Source organism: Antechinus flavipes, chromosome 1, assembly GCF_016432865.1.
Source record: "Antechinus flavipes isolate AdamAnt ecotype Samford, QLD, Australia chromosome 1, AdamAnt_v2, whole genome shotgun sequence".
Classification (NCBI taxonomy): Eukaryota; Metazoa; Chordata; class Mammalia; order Dasyuromorphia; family Dasyuridae; genus Antechinus; species Antechinus flavipes.
This window is the reverse complement of record NC_067398.1, coordinates 299,741,310-299,762,979: the sequence shown is the minus strand read 5'-3', so window position 1 is coordinate 299,762,979 and position 21,670 is coordinate 299,741,310. Positions and strand designations below refer to the sequence as shown.

General features: G+C 39.4%; 1 protein-coding gene across 1 annotated transcript in view; it reads right to left on the bottom strand.

Moving 5' to 3' along the window:
* The window catches only part of LOC127545411 (uncharacterized), a 169,075-nt gene that overhangs the window by 48,797 nt on the left and 98,608 nt on the right, over positions 1 to 21,670 (bottom strand). The window contains exons 43-55 of the mRNA XM_051972685.1: positions 20,445 to 20,795; positions 17,099 to 17,230; positions 15,128 to 15,277; positions 14,904 to 15,020; positions 13,935 to 14,108; positions 13,019 to 13,229; positions 9,455 to 9,621; positions 7,806 to 7,918; positions 7,056 to 7,137; positions 5,038 to 5,175; positions 3,338 to 3,500; positions 1,838 to 1,959; positions 187 to 327 (exon numbers count right to left, since the gene is read on the bottom strand). Coding sequence (XP_051828645.1) covers positions 187 to 327; positions 1,838 to 1,959; positions 3,338 to 3,500; positions 5,038 to 5,175; positions 7,056 to 7,137; positions 7,806 to 7,918; positions 9,455 to 9,621; positions 13,019 to 13,229; positions 13,935 to 14,108; positions 14,904 to 15,020; positions 15,128 to 15,277; positions 17,099 to 17,230; positions 20,445 to 20,795 — 2,061 coding nt within the window. The remainder of the gene's footprint in view (positions 1 to 186; positions 328 to 1,837; positions 1,960 to 3,337; positions 3,501 to 5,037; positions 5,176 to 7,055; positions 7,138 to 7,805; positions 7,919 to 9,454; positions 9,622 to 13,018; positions 13,230 to 13,934; positions 14,109 to 14,903; positions 15,021 to 15,127; positions 15,278 to 17,098; positions 17,231 to 20,444; positions 20,796 to 21,670) is intronic.

Below are 21,670 nucleotides of genomic sequence, written 5' to 3'. Positions count from 1 at the left end.
TCTTCCCTAACATGGTAAGCAATGCGATATAAAACTTGTCTAATTTAAAAGAATTAAATAACAGTATAAGCCCCATTTTTCTCGTCTGAAATATGACTATTCCCTTATCTGTTAAGAATTCTAGGTAGAAAAAGCCAATTGTAATCCATTTCTGTCCCTTTATCATCTACCTGTTTGCAATCTCACCTGTTGCTTGTACCTGCTCCTTCTCCTCTCCGCCAGGCCCTTGGCTTCCACGTGGCTCCAGGATAGGTTGAAGGGATGCACAAATACCAGCTGGCCATCCACTCGATCTTTCCCCAGCTTTAGGGAGGAGGAGAGCACCACCTGGCCAGAGTCAGAGGCCAATGAGAGAAATGTCACACAGGCATTGAACCTCTGACTATTGCCTATGCCCCGCCCTCCACCCCCAAGTAATCTCTATGGACCTTAGTTTCTCCATCTGGAAAATAATAAAGGAATTGGACTAGATGATCTCTAAGATCCCTTTCAGTTCTAAATCAATGATCTTAGGATCATTTTCAATGACTGGGACTTCCATTCAGGAGAAAAACAGGCAGATAGTAAAATATTCTTGTCCCTATTCATGGGCCCTTAGCTCACAAAGAATTATAGGTATCACAGTGTCTGCTTCATAAAACGTTGATTGATTTATTGATTTGCGGGTTTGACATTTGTGAAATTTAGCTCCGAGGCAAAGAAAATTAGATGTCCTCTAAAGACCCTTGGAAGACCATTCCCAAACTGGAGGTTTTGTCTCTTGAACCAACATTTATTAGTTTGAATTTCCCTGAGCCTCAACATGATCAGTGAAGAATACATACTTCTTCACTTGATCTGACTGGGACTCTACCATGTAGGACCTAGGGTCTCTAATGGGAGCAGTCCCTCTGACTTATTTACTTTTATCCCTTTATCTTGTGCCTTCTGATTGAACCCACCCACTAGAGGCAGAAGATTCTAGAGAAAAAAAAAGAAGAATCAATTCAAATAATTTAGGTGAGAACTACAGACCAGGGACTGGGTTCAGGACTATATTATGTCATGCTCAGAGTTAATTGGAGAGAAGCTTTTCAAGCTCACTCACTACCCATTGTATATAATTCAGCTGTCACATTTTCCCTCTTGTCTTTAAATGTATGTCAGATGTGGTAGAAAAAGCACTGAGCTGGGAGTCGGGAGACTCCGGCTCTTGTCTCACCTCTATCATAGACCAATGGTATGAGTTTGGACAAGCCACATTGAGTCAATAAATACACATTTATTAAGCACCTACTGTGGCAGCAGTAGACAGTGCTGGATTGATATTGAAATCTGGTCTCAAGACACATAATAACTGTGTGACTTTGGGCAAATCATTTAACCTCAGTTTCTTTATCTATAAAATGAGCTGGAGGAAGAAATGGCAAATCATTCCACTACCTTTGCCAAGAAAATCCCAAATGGGGTTACAGAGAATCAGACATGACTGAATAACAATAAGCATCCATTGCTTATTGGACTATGGCACTATGCTAATCCCTGGGAAATTTTTAAAAAAGACAAAATATAAGATAGTCCCTATGTAAACAGCTATGTAGAAACAGGATATAAACAGAACAGATTGAAAATAAGCAATAGAGGGAAGACTCTAGATTAAGAGATTGGGAAAAATCTTTTTTGCAGAAGGTGGCTGAGATTTGAAGAAAATCAGAAAGCTCCTGAATCCCAGGTTCCTTGTCAATCAAATGAAGGGGCTGAATTAAGTGGTCTCCAAGGTGCTTTTCAGTTGTCTGACATGGGATGATTTTTCCTGATGCTTTTCTTCCTGTCTCTCTTCTCCCCAGACTGTTTTTACCTGCTCTTTGCTGTTCCATTCAATGACTACATTATCTTGATGGCTGTGAACTGAGTGGAGCAGAGACATGGTGATCTTGGAATGCTGAGGAAAAGGGATGGAGAGAGGATGGACAAGTTCCACTATAATAAAGGGGAGAAAAATTGAGGGAGAACATAATCAGGGCTATTTACATTTTTCCATCATACAATCATGGCAAGATAGATAGAACACTGGGCCTGGAATCAAAAAGACCTAAGTTCAACTTCAGCCTCAGAGACTAACTAGATATATGACTTTGGGCACTTAAATTGCTATTTATTCTCTGAGTCACTTCAGTTTTGTCAGCTGCAAAACTGGGACACCACCAAAAAAAGAAAACCCTAAACTGGGAAGTAGGTACTTCCCAGTTGTTGTTGAGGATCAAAAGAGAGTAACTGTCCTTTTCTCCTTCCTTTGTTCCTTTCCTCTTCCCCTCCCCTTTTTCATTCTTTCCTTCCTTCTTTCCCTTCATTCTTCATTTTCTCCTTTTCCCCTTTTCTTCCTTCTTCCTCCTTGTTTTCCTTTTTCCCTTTTTTCTTTGCCTTCCTCCTTTCTTCTTTCCCTCTCTCCTTCCTTCATTCTTACTATCCTTTCTTCATTCCTTTTTTCCTTCCTCCCTCTTTCTCTTCTTCCTGGAACCACATAGATTAAAGAGGAACCTGGTTATTTCTTAAGGTATAGTGGAAAGTGTAATAGATTTGAAGCAAAAAGACATGGATTCAAAATCTCTCTCAGTTACTATTCCTGTGACTTTAAACTAGTCACTTAGTTTCTCTGAAATTCAGTTTCCTCATTTGGAAAATATGATAAAGTGGATTCTCTCTAAGATTAAATTGATAATCCTATGATCATTTTCAAAGACTGGGATCCCCACTTAGGGGACAATAACAGAAATGGGATAACACAGCAAATACTTCCATCTCAAATACCAGCACTGAGTCCTTGGCTCACCAAGAGGAAGATTGATTCTGAATGATGGGCATGCAATGCTTTCCAGAGAGGTACACAAAGTAATATTTGTTAACTGACTGACTGATTGGTGGTTTGGAATCCGGGAAACCTAGTTTGGGAGCAAAGGAAATTATCAGATGAGACCCAGTTAGTTGGGCCTCTTCTCTTTTTTCACATTAATCAACCACGGCATAATTCAGGGGTGACAAAAAAAGCCTTCATAACAGAGGGGCTGTGATTGATAATTCTTCTCAGGAAAGACTATTTCCTTTAGGACTGCATCAAATTCAGATCAAGGATTGCCATTTAGAAGTGAATCTTTTCTAGGAATGAATTTGGGATTAGAACATATGGCTAGAGCCAGAATCGGCCCCTTTTAGGAAGCTGTTACAAACTTTTTAATCTCTATATTTGCTTAGGGAGACTGATGAACATAGCTGATGCCTTCTCTAATCTTTGGCTTTTATCTGTCTACAGATACCACCGGTTATTGCCTATTCAAAGACTTGTTGTGACTGAGAAACTTACCCTGCAGGTGCTGGCCCCTTGAGAACTTGGGGAAAAGCCCTGAGTAGCTGCCGATGAATTTGAACTCCTGTCCGCCCCATAGCACCAATTGTTGGATGGTTCTTGTCCCATTGGCTTTCTGATACATGGTTAGAAGCACCATTTCCCAGGGGATCATTTTGAGCTATAAAGAAGAAAGAAGGAAGTATCATCACTATGGTGGCAATTCAGGTGGGGGTTCAGGTTAGACAGGGACTAAAAGGAGAAAAGATTTTAGAAAGGGGAGAAAGTTTAATTAGGCCTTGGGCTTCTTGAGACAGAGCATTAGACTTGGAGTCAGCAATCTGGTTTGGAGAGTCCAGTGTTTTGCATCAAGTGGACATTAAATAAATACTTGTCTGTTTGGATAATGATTTAATTGTCATAAGATATTTTGTTACTTGTGTAAAGGATGACATGAGCCAACATTATCATTCATTATTACCAGTCTGAGAATGGGACTTCCTAGAAGTACTTGGACTCAGAAAGGGTACATTTTAACAGAAAGGTTCTTAAGCTGGGACCAGCAAACTTTTTTTTTAATAACTTTTTATTGACAGAACCCATGCCAGGGTAATTTTTTACAACATTATCCCTTGCACTCAGTTCTGTTCTGACTTTTCCCCTCCCTCCCTTCACCCCCTCCCCCAGATGGCAAACAGTCCTATACATGTTAAATAGGTTACAGTATATCCTAGATACAATATATGTGTGCAGAACCGAACAGTTCTCTTGTTGCACAGGGAGAATTGGATTCAGAAGGTAAAAATAACCCGAGAAGAAAAACAAAAATGCAAGCAGTTTATATTCATTTTCCAGTGTTCTTTCTTTGGGTGTAGCTGCTTCTGTCCATCCTTGATCAATTGAAACTGAATTAGCTCTCTTTATCAAAGGAGATCCACTTCCATCAGAATACATCCTCAAACAGTATCATTGTTGAGGTACATAATGATCTCCTGGTTCTGCTCATGTCACTTAGCATCAGTTCATGTAAGTCTCGCCAGTCCTCTCTGTATTCATCCTGCTGGTCATTCCTTACAGAACAATAATATTCCATAACGTTCATATACCACAATTTACTCAACCATTCTCCAATTGATGGGCATCCATTCATTTTCCAGCTTCTAGCCACTACAAACAGGCCAGCAAACTTTTTTAAAAGCATTTTTTAAAACTTCATTTCAACATACTTGGTTTCCTTTGTAATCCTCTATATTTTATTTTATGCATTTAAAAATGTGATTTTAGTAGAGGATTCTAGGAAGATAACAAGAGTAAGTTAGAAAACTTTAGACTATCAAAAAAAAAAGATTTTGAAAAATGGTTCATAAGCATTCCAGACTGCCAAAGAGATCCATGAATCAAAAAATGTTAAAAACCCTTTTTTAAAATGGGAGATGACTTAGGAAAAAGTCAGAGTTTGAGGCACTACTAATAGAAGTCTCTGGGCAGTCAGGGAGTAGTTTGTACTTCAGATGAAAGGTGACTCCCAAAAGAGGAGTGGTCAAGGAGCATGGAGAGCCAAGACCAGGACCAATTTCACCCACTTGACTTTTGGGCTCTTTGTCTATTTTGGCATTTTGCCTAGGAAACTTAAAAAATTGTCATTTCTATTGCTTGGCTCTGGCCCTATAACACTGGGCTCTGGCTGCCACACAGGGCCCCAAGTTGCTGTTCCCTACCTGGGGAATTGTATGCATCAGCTCAGTCACTTGAGTGAAGTTGGATGCAGCAAATGTCAGCTTGGTGGCCATGTGGAAATGATGCTTTTCCAGGTCAACAGCAATCATGTTTTCAGCTCCACTAGTAGAATAACTTACCTAGGTGGGTGAGAGGGCAAAATGAAGTTGCTTCATCAGGAATCTGAGAGAACATTTCACAACTGATCTGGGGAGAATTTGTCAACCCCTGGCATAATGAATGAGGTGCTTAACTCAAACTCAAGAGATCTTGCTTCTGATACTTACTGGCTGTATGACTGTAGGGAAATCATTTTACTAATTTCAGGCCCTGTTTTCCCATTTACGAATAATAATAACACTCACCTCAAAGAGCTGTTGTGAGTTTCAAATAAGATATTATATGTACAGTGTTTTGTAAACGTTAAAGTGCTGTATAAAAGTAACTTATTATTGTCATGTTTCATATACATGTATATATACATTTATATCTACATGCACATTTGTATGGTATGTCCTGGTTACAAAATACTTAACATATCTCATTTGAGCCTCACAAAAATCCTGTGTGGCGGATCATAGATCTAGAGCCCAAAGGGGCCATCTAGTATGACCTCCTTCATTTCATAGTTGAGGGTAGGTTAAGTGACTTGCCCAAAATAACAAATCAGAAACAGGATTAGTACCTAGGTCCTCTGACCATAGAGTTGGTGCTGTTTCTCATATATCACACAAAGTCCCAAAGGTGAAGCCCTTATTAAACCTGTTTTACAGTTTGGGAAGGCGCACCCTAAGTCACATAGTTAGGAGATTTCTGAGGTGGGATTCAGATCCAGGTATATACCTTTCTACTATCACAGTGAAATAGTTCATCAGTATTTACTCACTGTGACCTATGGCCGAGGAACAAGCTTAAGGAGAGCTACAATCCTGGGACTGCTCTTTGAGAGCTGTTTTTCCTGTCTCTGTTGGGCTGAAAGACCTCCAGAGAAACAAGTTCTATGTGCAGGGCTGAACTCTCTCCAGGGCTCTCCTGGAGCTCATTTCTGACCCAGACTCCCCAAGGAGAAGGAACAAAGTTCAAGACATGAACATGTGTTAGACATCCCCATTTTGAGCCAGGCTCCTCACTTTGCCAGCAGATGTAAGACACAAGGATTGTTTGTTTGTTTGTTTTTTCAAGACTGAAGTGAAATTTTTTTAAAAATTGTTTTTTTTTTTAATTAAAGCTTTTTATTTTTCAAAATATATGCATGGACAATTCTTCAACATTGACCATGCAAAACCCTGTGTTCCAATTTCCCCCATGCCCTCCCTAGATGGCCAATAGTTCAATATGTATTAAACATGGTAGAAATATATGTTAAATCCAATATATGTATACATATTTATATAATTATTAAGACACAAGGGTTTTAAAAGAAATGCTGAACAACTTATGTTGGGAAATATCAGGCCAACCTTTTGTTTGGGGAAAAAGAGAAAACCTTTGAGCTTGGAGACAAAGTCTGAGATGACGGGAAACTGGAAAAGCAAACTGAGCCTATAAAGCCATGTGTTGATGGGCTTGAAACGCTCTTTAATCTATCCCAGACTCAGAGCATGGGCCCCAGCAGCAGGATGCTCTGCTGGAGAATCTCCACTGAGCTGGGGATCGGAAACACTCCCTGGAGCGGGGGGAGGGAGGGTGCCCAGCAAGCCAGCTAAGGCACATAAACACCAATGGGGTTTTTAAAAGCTGGAGGCCCATTTTTGAAGTGCAACCTGGGGTGGCTCACCTGGAGTTTTCTTTAGCTCCCTTAAATAGATGTGAACATGTTAACAAATTCTTCTGCATCACTAACACTGCCCCCTTCCAAATCTCCGTCTGCCTCCTCCCTTTCAACTTATCCCTCTCTCCCTCAACTTTCTGCTCTGGAGGGCAGCCATGAAAAGAGAAGAAAGATGCATATGGAACGAGTTAGGAGCCGGCAGAGCTCAGGGACTGGCCAACAGGAATGTGGGCCACAGGGAATAGTTACCTTGGTGGAAAGTTTGGCTTTTCTGGGGAAGTGGTTGAGGAGGAAGGAGAGATGCTGTTGGCTGGTAACATGTAATTCTTTGCTGGAAAAAAAAATCATAGAACCTGAAGGGATCTTAAAGATCATTTACCCATTTAACTCCCTTCTTTAATGGAGGAGAAAACAAAGAGATTAGCGAGGCTGAGATTAATGTCACATCACCCTTGAAATAAGTACAGAATTGGAATTAGAAGTCAGAGCCTTTGGCCCTGAATCCAACACTTTTGATTATACCACATCGTATAATTTGAGAAACAAACGTAAGTATTTTTCCAACTAGGATTACAAAAATGGGAATGAAACATTGAAATCAGTAATGGCCTCTTACAAGAGCATAAGGAAAAATTAAGGAACAATTTCAGGAATTCCCTCTTATTTTAGGAGAGCAATCCAGATCTATTATTATAATTCTGGTGCAGAAAACCTATAATATAAGAAATCTTTTTTTTTTTAGCAAAGTTTATTCTCATTCCCTAGAATATAAGGTCATTATTTCAATGCTTAAAAGGACCATAGAGGTGACCCAGTCCAACTCCCTCATTTTAACAATAAGAAAAATGAGGCAATTAGGTTAAGTGAGTTGTGTGTGGTCATTTAATCAAGAAGTGTTCTATATCCAAACTCTCCTTCCTAGCCTACCTACCCCTCAACATACTATGAATTCATGATCTGTGGTATCTGGAAACTCAGATCCAAATAATTTTTCCTTACCTGAGTGGTTGATTCCTTCCCCTCACATGGATGAGAAGACTTGTTTGATTCTCACAGGTCACCTCCAAGGATGTTTTCATTTCACTGGCTGCCAAGATTTCCTGGAATAACAACTAGTAGGAAAGGGAGGATAAAATAATAATATAAATTAAATAAATAATATACATACATAAATAAATAAATATAAAATTTAAAATAAAATAAAAAATCTTAGAGGATAAAACCTTAATATTTCTTGCCTTCGTCTCTCCAGAATTTATCAGTCTGTCACATGGAATATATTTAATAAGTGCTTGTTGATATGGATTGAATTTACAAAATTACCCCAATAGGGTTAAGATGGAAAACACATGTTTATCAAGTAGACTGATTAGATCTAAGTCTTTTCCAAATTGCTGATGTGATCTGTGATTCATCTTTCCTTTTTTCACACTGCAATAATCAGACTTAATGATTACTGTTGATTATATTCATGTATATTATATGTTTATTTATTTATGGTGTGTGATACATATGTGTGTGTATATATGTACATACATACACACACACACACGTGTGTGTGTTTCTCTTTTATTCTCCTTTCAAACTCTCAACTTCCAAAGGACAAGGACTTTATGTGCTTTTTATCCCCTTTTTTTCTCCACCTCCAATTCTGTACCATTGTGTAATTGACTCCTACTACAGACTTGATAACTGACCAGATTGCCAACTTTTAACAAGAAATAAGTTAAACAGAAACTTTTTTCTATCACTTTATGAGTCCTTTGGGAGTATATGTGTATATAGAATGTGTGTGTGTGTGTGTGTGTGTGTGTGTGTGTCTAGAGTGAGCGTGTGTGTGAGAGGCAATCTAATTCACTATATTAAGAAAAAAAAAACACAAACACAGAAGAAACAAGAAGAAACTTTAGCCAGGTTACAAATTGACTTTTGAGGACATTACTCAAGGATTCCAAATAAAAGCAAATCTTCTGTGTTCTTATTAATAATAGAGCAAGACTAATTCAAAATGGTAGATAATTTTAAAATCATTTTTAAAATTTTGGAATGCATAAAATGATTTTTCTCCTTTTTTTAAGGTTATACATGTACATCCACTTAAAATATATTTCCACATTAGTCATGTTGTGCAAGAAAAATCATAACAAAAGGGAAAAACCACAAGAAAGAAAAAAAAAACAACAAAAAAGTGAAAATAGTATGCTTTGATCTGCATTTAGTCTCCATAATGCTTTCTCTGGATGCAGATGGCATTTCCCATCCCAAGTCTATTGAAATTGTATTAGATCACCATATTGCTGAGAAGAACTAAATCTATCATAGTTGATCATCATACATTTTTGCTGTTCTGTGTACAATGTTCTGGTTCTGCTCATTTCACCATGAGATGATTTTTCACAGCAGATTTACCTAGGAAATCAACTAAAGTTAATCATATTCCTTATAAACACACCAATGTTCTTGAAAAAAATATATCAAGGAATTGTGGAGGGAGCCAATCTGGAGTAAAACTTTTTTCAACACATGGTCCATCCAGAAAGTGGCTTGAGTATGCAAATGATGATTGGAAAACTTAAAATAATAATTCCCAGAGCTTTTCTAGCTGTGGTCCTTTCCCAGGGACCAGAATAATCATCTTTTCTCATTACCTGGCTTGTGAAGGGCAGGCCCAGCTGCCTGAGAATTGGCACTGTGTGTTGGATATGGGCCATAAGCTCGAGGGTCCCATTTAGTTCCAAGGCCTCCAGAGCTGCCACATTGACACTGATTTTCCTGTCTCCTCCTTGGATATTCACGCTGCCTTGGGTCTGTGTTTCTAGATGTGGAAGGATAAAAACACTTAGTAATAGCAAGTCAATGAGGTATAGTAGAAAGAGAACTGGCTCTGAGGTCACAAGACCTGGATTCATATCTCTCATCTCTGATATTTACTACCTGTTGCAAAACACTTAAGAATCAGGAAGACCTAAATTCAAATCCAGACACTTGGGCAAATCAGTTATTCCTTGTGCTATAGTTTACTCATCTATAGAATGAGGTTAGACTAGATAACCTTTGAGGTTCCTTCCAATTCCATTTCAAGTTACATTCTATGATAGGGTGTCTCCTTATGTCCTTGGCTAGATATCATTGTTATGCAGCCATCCTTCTCCCTTTGTTCCCTTCCAAGAGAGGGAAGAAACAGGAATGGAGACTACAGTGAGGGTGATACAGCTCTCTCTGGTTCCCACCAAAGAGTAAAGAAAGCTACAAACCCTATTTGCATGGAGAGCATCCTTCAGTTGGTCTCAACCCAGTAATTTCCTTAACTGGAAGACACCTTCAGATCATTGAAACATTAAAAGTTGAAAGGCGCCTTGGATGCCATCTTCTACAAATCCTTCATTTTACAGAGGTGAAAACTAACACTCAGAGGATTGACTTGCCCAGGATCATAGAATCGCAGAAATTGAAAGTTGGAAGGAGCCCCAGCAGATGTGTAGTCCAACTCATTCACAAAAGGAATCCCCACTATAACATACTGTGGTTGTCCAGCCTCTGCTGAAGATCACTCAGGAGGGAGGACCCATCATTTCTTGAGTTGGCTCATTACAGTTTGGGAAAACCCTAATTATCAGGAAGCTTTGTTTTTGTTTCCTCTGGACATCAACCTTAAATTTTTCTTTTTGTAGCTTCTACCCATAGCTCCCAATTCTACTCCCAGGGGCCAAATAGAATCAATCTAATTTTTCCTCCACATAAAAAGTCAATCAAATTCTTGAAGACAGTTATCTTCTCTTCCTCAAGTCTTCTTTTTTCCAGTTCTTTCAGTCAGTCCTCACATGACATGGACAAAAGGCCCACCACCAACTTGATTGTTTGGCTGCTTGCTTGTGGGCAGTATCACATATAGACCATGCCAAAGAGATAGGTCACATTTCATTAGATCTAGAAGAGATTTTAGAGATCATCTAATATAGTAATGATAACTAATATTTCTACTTTAAGATTTATAAATGACTTTATATAGATTCTCATTTGATTTTCATAACAAATCTGTAAGATAAATGCTATAATTTCCATTCTACAGATGAAGAAATTGAGGCAGGCAGAGTTGAAATGACCTGCCCAGGGCTACAAAGTAATTACTTGAAGCAACATTTGAACTTAGGTTTTTCTGTATCTAATGCTCTATCTATTCTGCCAGCTGTTTCATGGTATATCTCATTTTGTGGATGATGGAAATAAAATTCAGAAAGAGATAGTGACTGGCCCAATATCCCATACCTGGTTAGGGGCAATCTGTGGAAATTAGAAACCAAATCTAGGGATTTCTAAAACATTGTGTTTCTTCAAAACTCAGTGGTTTGGGGGTTTGCTTGTTTTTAAGCTATGTAGAATGGGAGACTCTGAAGTCCTTTCCACCCACCCCTTCCAAAACCTAATAACTTTCACTGTCAGGAAATTATTCTTTCTCTTACTTGAAACCCTCATGCTGTATCTCAAAGTACTTTTAGAAAACTAAAATTCATTATGAGCAAATCTGGGGGTTTTGTTTGGAAAGCCAAGTTCCTGTGATACATTTAATTCCATCCAGATATGCCTAACCATGTTTTCTACTTCATGAGCCCAGTGGGGAAAATGATTTCAAAAGTTCCTTTGACATTGCAAGCAAAGCTGCTCCATGAATTCTTGAGGGGCTTCCATGAAGTTACTTTCTGAGGGTCCATGGCAGATGGTGCTGAAGTCCCACTTCCTTGCCAGCCAACCTTCCTTTCTCCCACACAATGAAAATGTCAGACTGTCATCTTTGTCTGTTCTTTCCCTGGCTCTGAAAAGTCTGCATATCAGTATGGCAGTAAAAGCTGGGAAAATTATCAGTTCTCTGAATTTTGGAAATTATTTTCTTTGACTTTGGGGAATTCATGTATGGAAGAAGAAAATCATGTTTTTAACTCACTCTCAAAAGAAAATGGTCATTTCCCCCCCTAGACTATAAGTCCCTTGAGGGCTAGAACCATGTATTATTCATGTCATTTTTTTTTTATATACTAGCATAGTGTTTCAAACACAATAGGTGATTAAGAAATATTTGTTAGTATTTAATAAATGTTTTTAGTTCATCTTCAAGCTTTCATTATGTATAGACTGGTTAGGATTTTCAAACTCAAGCAAAGATTTAAATGACCACTGCATAGATTAAGAACTGATTTAATCTTTTCCCCTCAATCCTCTGATTACTTGAACAACCCACAAACTCTTATTAATCTATAGCAACAAAGGGTTTGGGGAGCATGTCTTATACAAGATGTAAGAGTAAATTAAACCATATGATCATCAAACGACAGTGAAAAGGGATCTTAAAGTCAATTTAGTCAAATAAGAATTTTTCTTATGTTGAAGAAATGGAGGTTGGAACTTGTTCATGATCATGTAGTTAGCAACTGTTAGAGGCAGAATTTGAATCCAGGTATTCCTGTCTCCTGATTCAACAATCTAATCACTATATCTCTGAGAATAAATGATTCAAAACTATTTCAGCCATTTGTTGCCACCTACTTTCCCCATCAAAAATTTCCTCAAGGAAATTTTTTGTCTCTTTTCCTCACACTAGTCACATGCATACTGTTAAAAAAATAAAAAAGACCAATGAGATGCCCAAGAGTCAGGTGAGGAAGAAGAAGAGAAGGCAGAAATCTGAATAATATACATACCAGATAAACAGTCTCTAAAGAATCAAAATTTGACTACAGTTCAATCCCTTTTAATAAAGGTGCCCTTTCCTCTTCCATAAGTTTACCAGTTCCCTTGGGGCAGCCAAGTAGTGCCGTAGATAGAATTCTGAGCATATAATCAGGAAAATCTGAGTTCAAATTCTGCCTCAGATACTTACTAGATGTGTGATCCTGAGCAAATAACTTAAGTTCTCATCTTCAATTTCTCATCTCTAAAACGGGAATAATAATAGCACTTACCTCACAGACTTGTGAAGATTAAATGAGAATATAGATGTAAAGTACTAGCTATTAAATCCACAAATCCCTAGCATGAGATTAGTGCCTGAGGACCATTACTTTAAATGCACTGTCATCTGACTCCAATAGGTACCTCCTGACTGCCACAGAAGCAATGGCAGACAGTGCTGCCTTCTGACATGTCCTTGGGTGAGGGTAAAAATCTGGACCCAGTCCTTGCCTGAGGAAGGAGGCAGAAAACCAATATACCATTCTTACCTTGTGTCTGTAGCACTACAGTAAAGTTGACCACTTCTGGGTAGCCAGTTCTTTGCCTGAGAGCACTGCTGTTATGTTTGCTACAACAAGAGAACTCTATTTGCTGTCTGGCATAAAAACAGCTCATGGTGTAGTTGAGAGAGGTCTGCCCCACCAGAATGTTCACAGAGCTGTCAATGTTGGAATTGGTTCCTTGGAGGTACATCACAATCTGAAATAAGGCAAAGGGAGATAGATATTGAGCCACTACCCTAAATTCCTTACCTGCCATCTTCTGAGAACAATAACAATAAAAAATCCAACTCCCTTCCCTGCCAAACTTCCACAGAATAAACTCACTTTGACTTGTGATGGTCTATATACTATTCAAGGATCTGATCCAGTTAGAAACATTTCATTTTTTTCTATCAAGTTATTACATGAAAGGAATTGATTTCGCATATAAAACATCCATTTCATCATATAAGAAAGTGAAAACCAAGTCAAGCAATCCTAGAATCTATGGGCTTAACTAAGCTTTCAGAGGGGATCTCATCCATCCCTCTTTGGACTTAAGTCCATTACAGGAAGACAAAAGTACCCAAATGGGGTCATGAAAGAGTGGGACATAATTGAATCAACTCAACATAAGGAAGTGGGAGCAAGAGGGTTAGTGGGAAATGAGGGGAGAAAACCCTACTAACCATTTTGTTTCCACATTTCTTTATTGGAAGGACTCAAAACTTTATTTCCCAGTGATAGTAGGAGACCAGGGCCAAGAGTTGCGCTTACCCTCTGTGGCACCAAAATGCTACAGGAATTCAAGCAATTCAAACAGTGCTCATCACTCCTGGATGCGCAGGTGAACGAGATTTTTGTGAATTAATATGGAGGCATTTCATGGGGCGATGGAAAAGGAACCTGAGGTCTGATGTACCTGAAGCGATTCTGGTAGTCCACACTGCAACAACACAGGCCAGTTATGCCAGAGGGTCCCAGACCAGGAGTGTTTGGCTGTGGTGCTCCAGCTTTGGCCTCCAAAGGTGATGATCCCTGAGCCATACTGGGCTCTCACACTCAAGTTCTTGGCTGTTTGGTGGTCCAGAGACACCTGGGGGAGGGGGGTAAGTCAGAGTTCTCTTTCTATCAGCTACATTAACATCAACTCAGGGTGGTGGGAACCAAGTGGAATTCTACAGGATCTCAGGGCTGGAGTGGGAAGATTGGGCTAAAGAAGGGGTTCTCAACCTGGAGTATACAATCTTGTTTATTTGTTTGTTTATCTTTTGAGGCAATTGGAATCAAGTGACTGAGGCCAAATTTGAATTCAGGTCCCCCTGACTTCAGGGCCAGTGCTCCATAAAGGTTTAAACCAGAGAAGTCTGAATCACAGATCAAGCCTTATAAGTCATCTGGTCCAACCTCATCCCTCTCACTTTATAAATTGAGAAAATTGAAGGCCAGATGGTCTTGCAAAGTCACACAGAAACAGTAAATCCAGGATTCAAACCCAGTTCCTCTTATTCTAATATCAAGTTATTTTTGTTTTTCCCTCCTACCACAATTACAACAGCAATTTCCCCAAGATCATGGGACTTATTAAGGGGTTGTTGTCTGTCGTTCATTCTCAAAGAGGACCATGACATTAGGGAGGTGATACCATGACATTAAGTGCACTGGATTTAAGTGGGGGAAGGCTCTGTAAGGTCACTTGTCTCATTTAACACTCCAGAGCCATCTGGATCCAATGGCCACAAATAGATCAAGACAACTGGATGACTGAGAAGATAAATTGGGCCTCTTGGCTATTAGTTGAATGCATCTTCAATTCCACCAAGTTTCTTTCTTAATGGTATTTAAGGAAGATGAGAGAGAGATCTGAGAAATGGGGAGAGAGGTGACCTACCTGCAAGTCTATCCTGTCTTCCAGCCCCAATGCCTGTAATGTCAGGACGTTGTGTCGGATTTTGTAGTCAAGGGAAACATAGTCTGACTGTTGAGTGAAACTGAGCTCCTCAGAAATCTGTTGACCACAAAGGCCACAAGATCAGCCAAGATGGCAGCTTTCCAGGACTTCTTTTGGTGCTGGACAGTACCCAGAGAGTCCCTTCATAGGCCTTTCCCTCTCACCTGCTTATTGTCCATTCCAAACCGGATGGTACGCCTGTAACTATGATTACTTCTCACTGTGGTCACATCCACCAGGATCCGAGCTGGGATGCCAAAGTGGATAGCATCAGGGAGATTGTGAGTGAACAGCATGTCTAGCTCTTGATGTGTCTGGGTCAGGTAAAAAAGACATGGGAGCCATATATACCAAAATATTCATTGCAGCACTTTTTGTGGTAGCAAATAATAGAAATAAAGTAACATCTTACTTTGGTGAATAGGCTAAATAATTTGTATTGAATTCATGCAGTGGAGTTTTACTGTATTTTAAGAAATTATGGGTGGGAAGAATTCAGAGAAGCATAGGAAGACACATGTACAGGTGAAAAATAAGATAAACAGAACCAGGTAACTAATATATACAATACTTATAGCAATGGAAAGAGAAACAACAACAAAGACAAAAATTAAATTATAATGGCCAAGATTAGTCCTAAAGAAGAGTGGAGAAAATGTACGATCTAAACCATGGATGCATAATAATGCATATACTATCAGAAACAGCTTAGTTACTTTTGTTAAAGTATTTTTTTCTTTTCTTTTTAAATCTTTGTTAAAGGCATGGTGGTTCATTGCATAGGGAAGATGTGAGAAATGCATTCAGAAATGAAGATGATATTTAAAAAACTATCAATAAAAACAAGACTTTTAAAAGAGAAATGAAAAAGAAAATGAATACCACAGGGAAAGTCAGTAAAGATGATATTTAAAAAGCTATCAATAAAAACAAGACTTTTAAAAGAGAAATGAAAAAGAAAATGAACACCACAAGGAAAGTCAGTTTTTTTGCCAAAGATTCCCAAAGAATTTTGTGATTCTTTATTCCCACTGCTCAGGAAATTAGGGCCTATAATAGTAGGATCATAACTTAAGAGCTGTAAGGGATTGTAGAGTTCTTCTTATCAAACCCCTTCATTTTACAGATTAGATAACCAACCCAGAAAGGTTAGGGGACTTAGCCAGGTTCTCACACCAAAAACTGAGCTAACTGAGGAAAGGTAGCCCTTTCCTTTCGGGGCCTTGTGGGCTGAAAATGGACTTGGGGGTTTTGTCCTTTTCAGTCCTAAATATGAGAAGTGGAGTCTCTGGACCCAGATTTCAGCCTAGTGATCAAAGACAGAAATCCAGTCCAAATATTGTAGCCAATCTAGAAGGAAGCCCCTGAGAAGCCAAGGTAACCCATGATTTGAGTTCAAAGAGAAGTTCTGGTAGGACTTATATGAGAACTGAAGGAACTTATGCGCACCTAATCCCCCTTCTCTCCCCAAAAACTGAGGTGGCTTGAGGAAGAATTTCCATGTGTGTATATGGTGAGGGGAGAGGTATTTTATTTGTTCTTGTTACAGCTTTGAGGCAAATATTTCTTTATAAAAGTTAATTTGACTGGTAAATGATTTAATTGAACTGAGGTGAAGGACACTCCCTAAAATTGAGGGAGGGGATGGAGTTAATGGCAGAGATAGTGGACACCACCCAAAAATAGCACTGGAAAACTCTAGAGGAAGAGGTGAAATATAGGAGATAGGGGCCTTTAGGCAATGAGGACTACAGTAGTTACTAGTTTATACAGGTAGTAAATTAGCAGAGACAGGATTCAAATCCAGGTCCCCTGATACCAGAAGACTCTTCCTACTATATCACACTGCCTCATCCTCAGAGCAGACGGACGTTCTCGATGAATTACCCCATTGGGTTTCTCTCCATTGTCCTTCCCCAATTTCAACAGTTTCAGCTTCAGTTCTCTTCCTCATTCCTTGAATGAGCACTCAAGTATGGTATTTAGCACACAGTAGGTGCTTAATAAGTGTTTACTGATTTTTTTTTCTTGTCAGATATTCTCCCCAAATTCTAGCTGTGCCAGAAGAGAATAGTCAGCATCCTCAGGCTGCCTTCCATACCCAATATCCAGTACTTTACTTGTGACCTACTCACCTCAGTGGCCTTCAGGATAAGAAGGCCTCTCACTGTACTGTCATCTACAGTGACCAACATCTGAGCATCCAGATCCATATTGTTCACCACCACATAGCCAGAGCCATCAATCCGACCTGGGATCCCAAGAGCCTGGAGAGTACCAGATCAGAGAATTAGCTTAAACAATCAATTAATTAGTTAATTAATTTAAATTTAGTGTTTAATTTGTATTTAAAGTGTTCAGAGTGAAGAATCTGACAGGACTTTAGAGATTAGCTACTTTAACACCATCATCACTATCATCATCATCACCATTATTATTGGTACCAGAGACTGAAGTTTAGAAAGTGTTTTACAAATGCAATGATCACTCACAGGCCCAATCCCCATAATGGCAAGCACGAGAACTTTGACTTGCTTCATTTTTCTTGCCTACACTAGTTCACCCTTCCTTAGGCAATTCTCTTGATGCCATGTAATTGATTTTATCCCCATTGATTCTGAGAGCTCTAAAATTTAAGCAGCAATCCACCAGTCTTAGCCTTCCCAGCAGTAGGACCCATAGGCACAAACCACCATTCTCAGTTTATTTTCATTTTTATTTGGACCTATCAACAGTGTGAACATTACAAAGAACCCATTAAAAACCTAATGGTCCTTTTACAATGCCTATTTCCCATTAGACCTACAATGGTTTCTTTGGCCATGTGGATCAATGATTATTTTTGCAGTCTGTTTATAAAGTCTATATGTCTCCCATTCTACACACACACACACACACACACACACACACACACACACACACACACACACACACTATATCCCTACCATCTTCTCTAGCTGTCATGCTATCTCTCTCCTCCCTATTACAGCTAAATTCCTTGAAAATGCCATCAATACTAGTGTCTCTACTTCCTTTTCTCTTATCCTCTTCTAAATTTTGCAGTCTGGCTTCCAAGCTCATCATTCAACTAGAACTATTCTTCATAAAGCTGCCAGTGTGATCCTTAATTGTCCAAACTAATGGTATTTCCTCAATCCTCACCTTCCTTGACCTTTCTTCAGTCTCAGATCCTGCTCTTTCTAAGTATTCTGAATTTTTATGAAACCATCCTCATGGTTCTCCTTCTGACCCATCTGGCCATTCTTTTCTCACTTTCTGCTGGATCTTTACCATGTTATGCCTATTAACTCTGAATATCCCAATGCTCTGTCCTGTCTCACTTCTTTTTTCTCTCTCTCCATCTTCTCATGGTGATCTCCATGCAGCTTATTCTCAGAGCTAGTCTCTGCTGAGCTCCAGTCCTACATCACCAACTGCAAATATGACATTTCAAAGTGGAAGTCCCATAGGTATCTCAAACTCAACATGTCCAAAAGAAAACTCATTATCTTTCTCCTTCTTCTGAACTTTCCTGTTATTATCAAGGTTACTACTAACCTTCTAATCACTCAGGTTGGAAACTTCAGTGTTATTCTTGGTTCCTTACTCGCATTTGCCCAACATACCCTTGCTGTTTCTATCTCCATAACATTTCTTGTATATATCTCTTTCCTTTTCTGTACCCACAAGGCCACCAAACCAAGTGTAAGCCTTCATCCTCTTTTATTGGACAACTGTTGTAAGACTCCTAATTAGAAGTCTCTTTGTCTCATGTTTCTCTCTATTCAAACCCATCCTTCACACAACTCACCAAATGATATACCTAAAGTGTAGATATAACCATGTTGCCCCACCCCTCTATAATACAAACTCTATAAACTCTAATGATAATAGCAATAATAAATGTTGTTTGTCCTTCATTTTCAAAGAGGACTAAAACTCTGTCTCAATGAGTCAATAATAATCAATATCATTTATGTGGTACCCTATTATGTGACAGGCACTGGGCAAAGCACTTTATAAATATTACATCATCTGATCCTGGGAAGTTGGTACTATAATAATCCTTACTTTATAGTTAAGGAAACTGAGGCAAACCAAGGTTAAATGATTTGCCCAGGATTACACTGATAGTAAGTATCCCAAGAAGATTTGAATTCAGGTTAGCATTCTGTTCAACAAGCCATCCACTTACCCTTTGATCCAGCAGTGTTTCTACTGGGCTTATACCCCAAACAGATACTAAAGAAGGGAAAGGGATCTATATGTGCCAAAATGTTTGTGGCAGCCCTGTTTGTAGTGGCTAGAAGCTGGAAAATGAATGGATGCCCATCAATTAGAGAATGGCTGGGCAAATTGTGGTATATGAATTTTATGGAATATTATCATTCTGTAAGAAATGACCAGCAGGATGAATACAGAGAGGCTTGGAGAGACTTACATGAACTGATACTAAGTGAAATGAGCAGAACCAGGAGATCATTATATACCTCAACAACAATACTATATGAGGATGTATTCCGATGGAAGTGGATTTCTTCAACAAAGAGAAGATCTAACTCATTTTCAATTGATCAAGGATGGACAGAAGCAGCTACACCCAAAGAATGAACACTGGGAAATGAATGTAAACTGTTTGCATTTTTGTTTTTCTTCCCAGGTTATTTTTTACCTTCTGAATCCAATTCTTCCTGTACAACAAGAGAACTGTTCGGTTCTGCACACATATATTGTATCTAGCATATACGGGGACATATTCAACATGTATAGGACTGCTTGCCATCTGAGGGAGGGGGTGAAGGGAGAGAGGGGAAAAGTCAGAACAGAACTGAGTGCAAGGGATAATGTTGTAAAAAAAATTACCCAGGCATGGATTCTGTCAATAAAAAGTTATAATAAAAATTTTTTAAAAAACAAGCTATCCACTTACTTACCTCTCCATTAATATCTCCCTATTATTTCTAGGACCAGATATAAAGCCCTTTGTTTGGATTTAAAGCTTCTCACAATCTGGACTTTTCCTATCTTGTTTCTTATAAATCATTTCATTTTACGGATTCTGCAAGTCCATCCAAACCAGCATACTTGCTATTTCTCATTAACCATGTTCCAGCTCCCATGCCTGAAATACATTTTTTTCTCACTTCTACCTCTTAGAATCCCTGGTCTCTTTCAAGACAACTCAAATGCTTTCTTCTGCCCTTCCTGATCCCCCAGCCCAGCCCAGCTGCTCCTGTTGTCTCCTGTAAGGTTTCTTTGTATCTGTGACATTCTGGAGGCATATGTATCCTACATAAGCTGATTTATGTACATGTTACTTTACTCATTAGAATGTAATGACAATTGAATTCCCAGCACTTAGTACCATGCCTGACAGATACGTCGTAAGCACTTTGTTGCCTCATTGATCCTGCCCAGTCTCACAGGGACTGGGAAGCACAATGTCCCTCTGGTTTCAGTGAGCTCTCCTTCCTGAAGTACCTGCGTCGCTTTGCAGAAATTCTCAACCAGGGCCCTCCATTGGAACTTTTTCTCCAGCTGCAGATCCCCATTAGCTTGGAGTTCACAGGCTCCGGATCTCAGTGTCAGGCTCAGCTGGTATTTGGCCTGTTTGCCAGCTTGGAAAGACAGCTTGGTCTCCTGTGGGATGGCCCAGAATGCTGGCAAGGTGTGCCTGAATGTGGCCCGGATGGTGAGCTGGGGTTGCCATGCCCCCCTGAGTTCCAAGAAAGCTGCCGAGCCATCCATCAGCAGAGTACAGAGCAGCTTGATCTGACTGTCGGCCACCTGAGCTGATCCGTTGAGGTGCATCCGGGCGGGGATCCCAAGGTCCTGCCACCAGTCAGACAAAATACCCCGTCAGCTCCACACCAAGGATTTCCCACCTCCTCCTTGGCTGATTCCATTTGTACAGCTAGACTAAACACTTTAATCACAGATGTCTTGGCAAAGGAGAAAGCATGCTAGATTGGAGGGAGAAATAATTAATGTGCTCATAAATGCTGAAGAGTTGCTAAGTAGGGTGTAGGAGTATGGGAAGCAGGCAAGAAAGTGAAGCCCAGTGATTGATGAGGGTTTGGAGATAAGCTGGCGGGAAGTTAAACTTAGGCGAACTAGATGAAAGTCAAATTGGAGCTCAAGTGTCCAGATGTCTAGAAGGAGGATTAAGGAAAGAAGGAATGAGTCAGTGAAGGCTTAGAGAAGGAGAGATATAAATAGTCCCCTCACTTTGCAAAAGCACTTTGAGGCTTAAAAAGTGCTTTTTGAACAATAGTCCTGCCAGCTTGGTGAAGTTAATATTATTAGCCCCATTTTATGGATGAGGAAATTGAGTCACTGGGAAGTTTACTCTGATTTGCCAAAGCAACTGAATTTCAGTTGCAATTTAAACTCAAGTCATATGCTTTCAAATTCATCCTTTTTTTTTTTTTTTTTTTTTTTTTTTTTGTCACCATACCACATTACCTGAGGAGAAGAGTTATATCACCAAGGCTGGAGCTCTAAAAAAGGATTCCCTCCTCCTCTTCTTCTTCCTGTTTCTCATTTCCCCCCTTTCTTTCCACCCCCTATCTCCCTGAGTGTGGTAGAAATAGAAGCAAAATCAGAATGTCTCAGTCTGGAATTTTTCCTAGGATGGCATTTGGAGAATCTACATCTCCTCTCCCTTCCTCCTTTACTTTCTCTCACCCACTACCTTGCAGGAATTT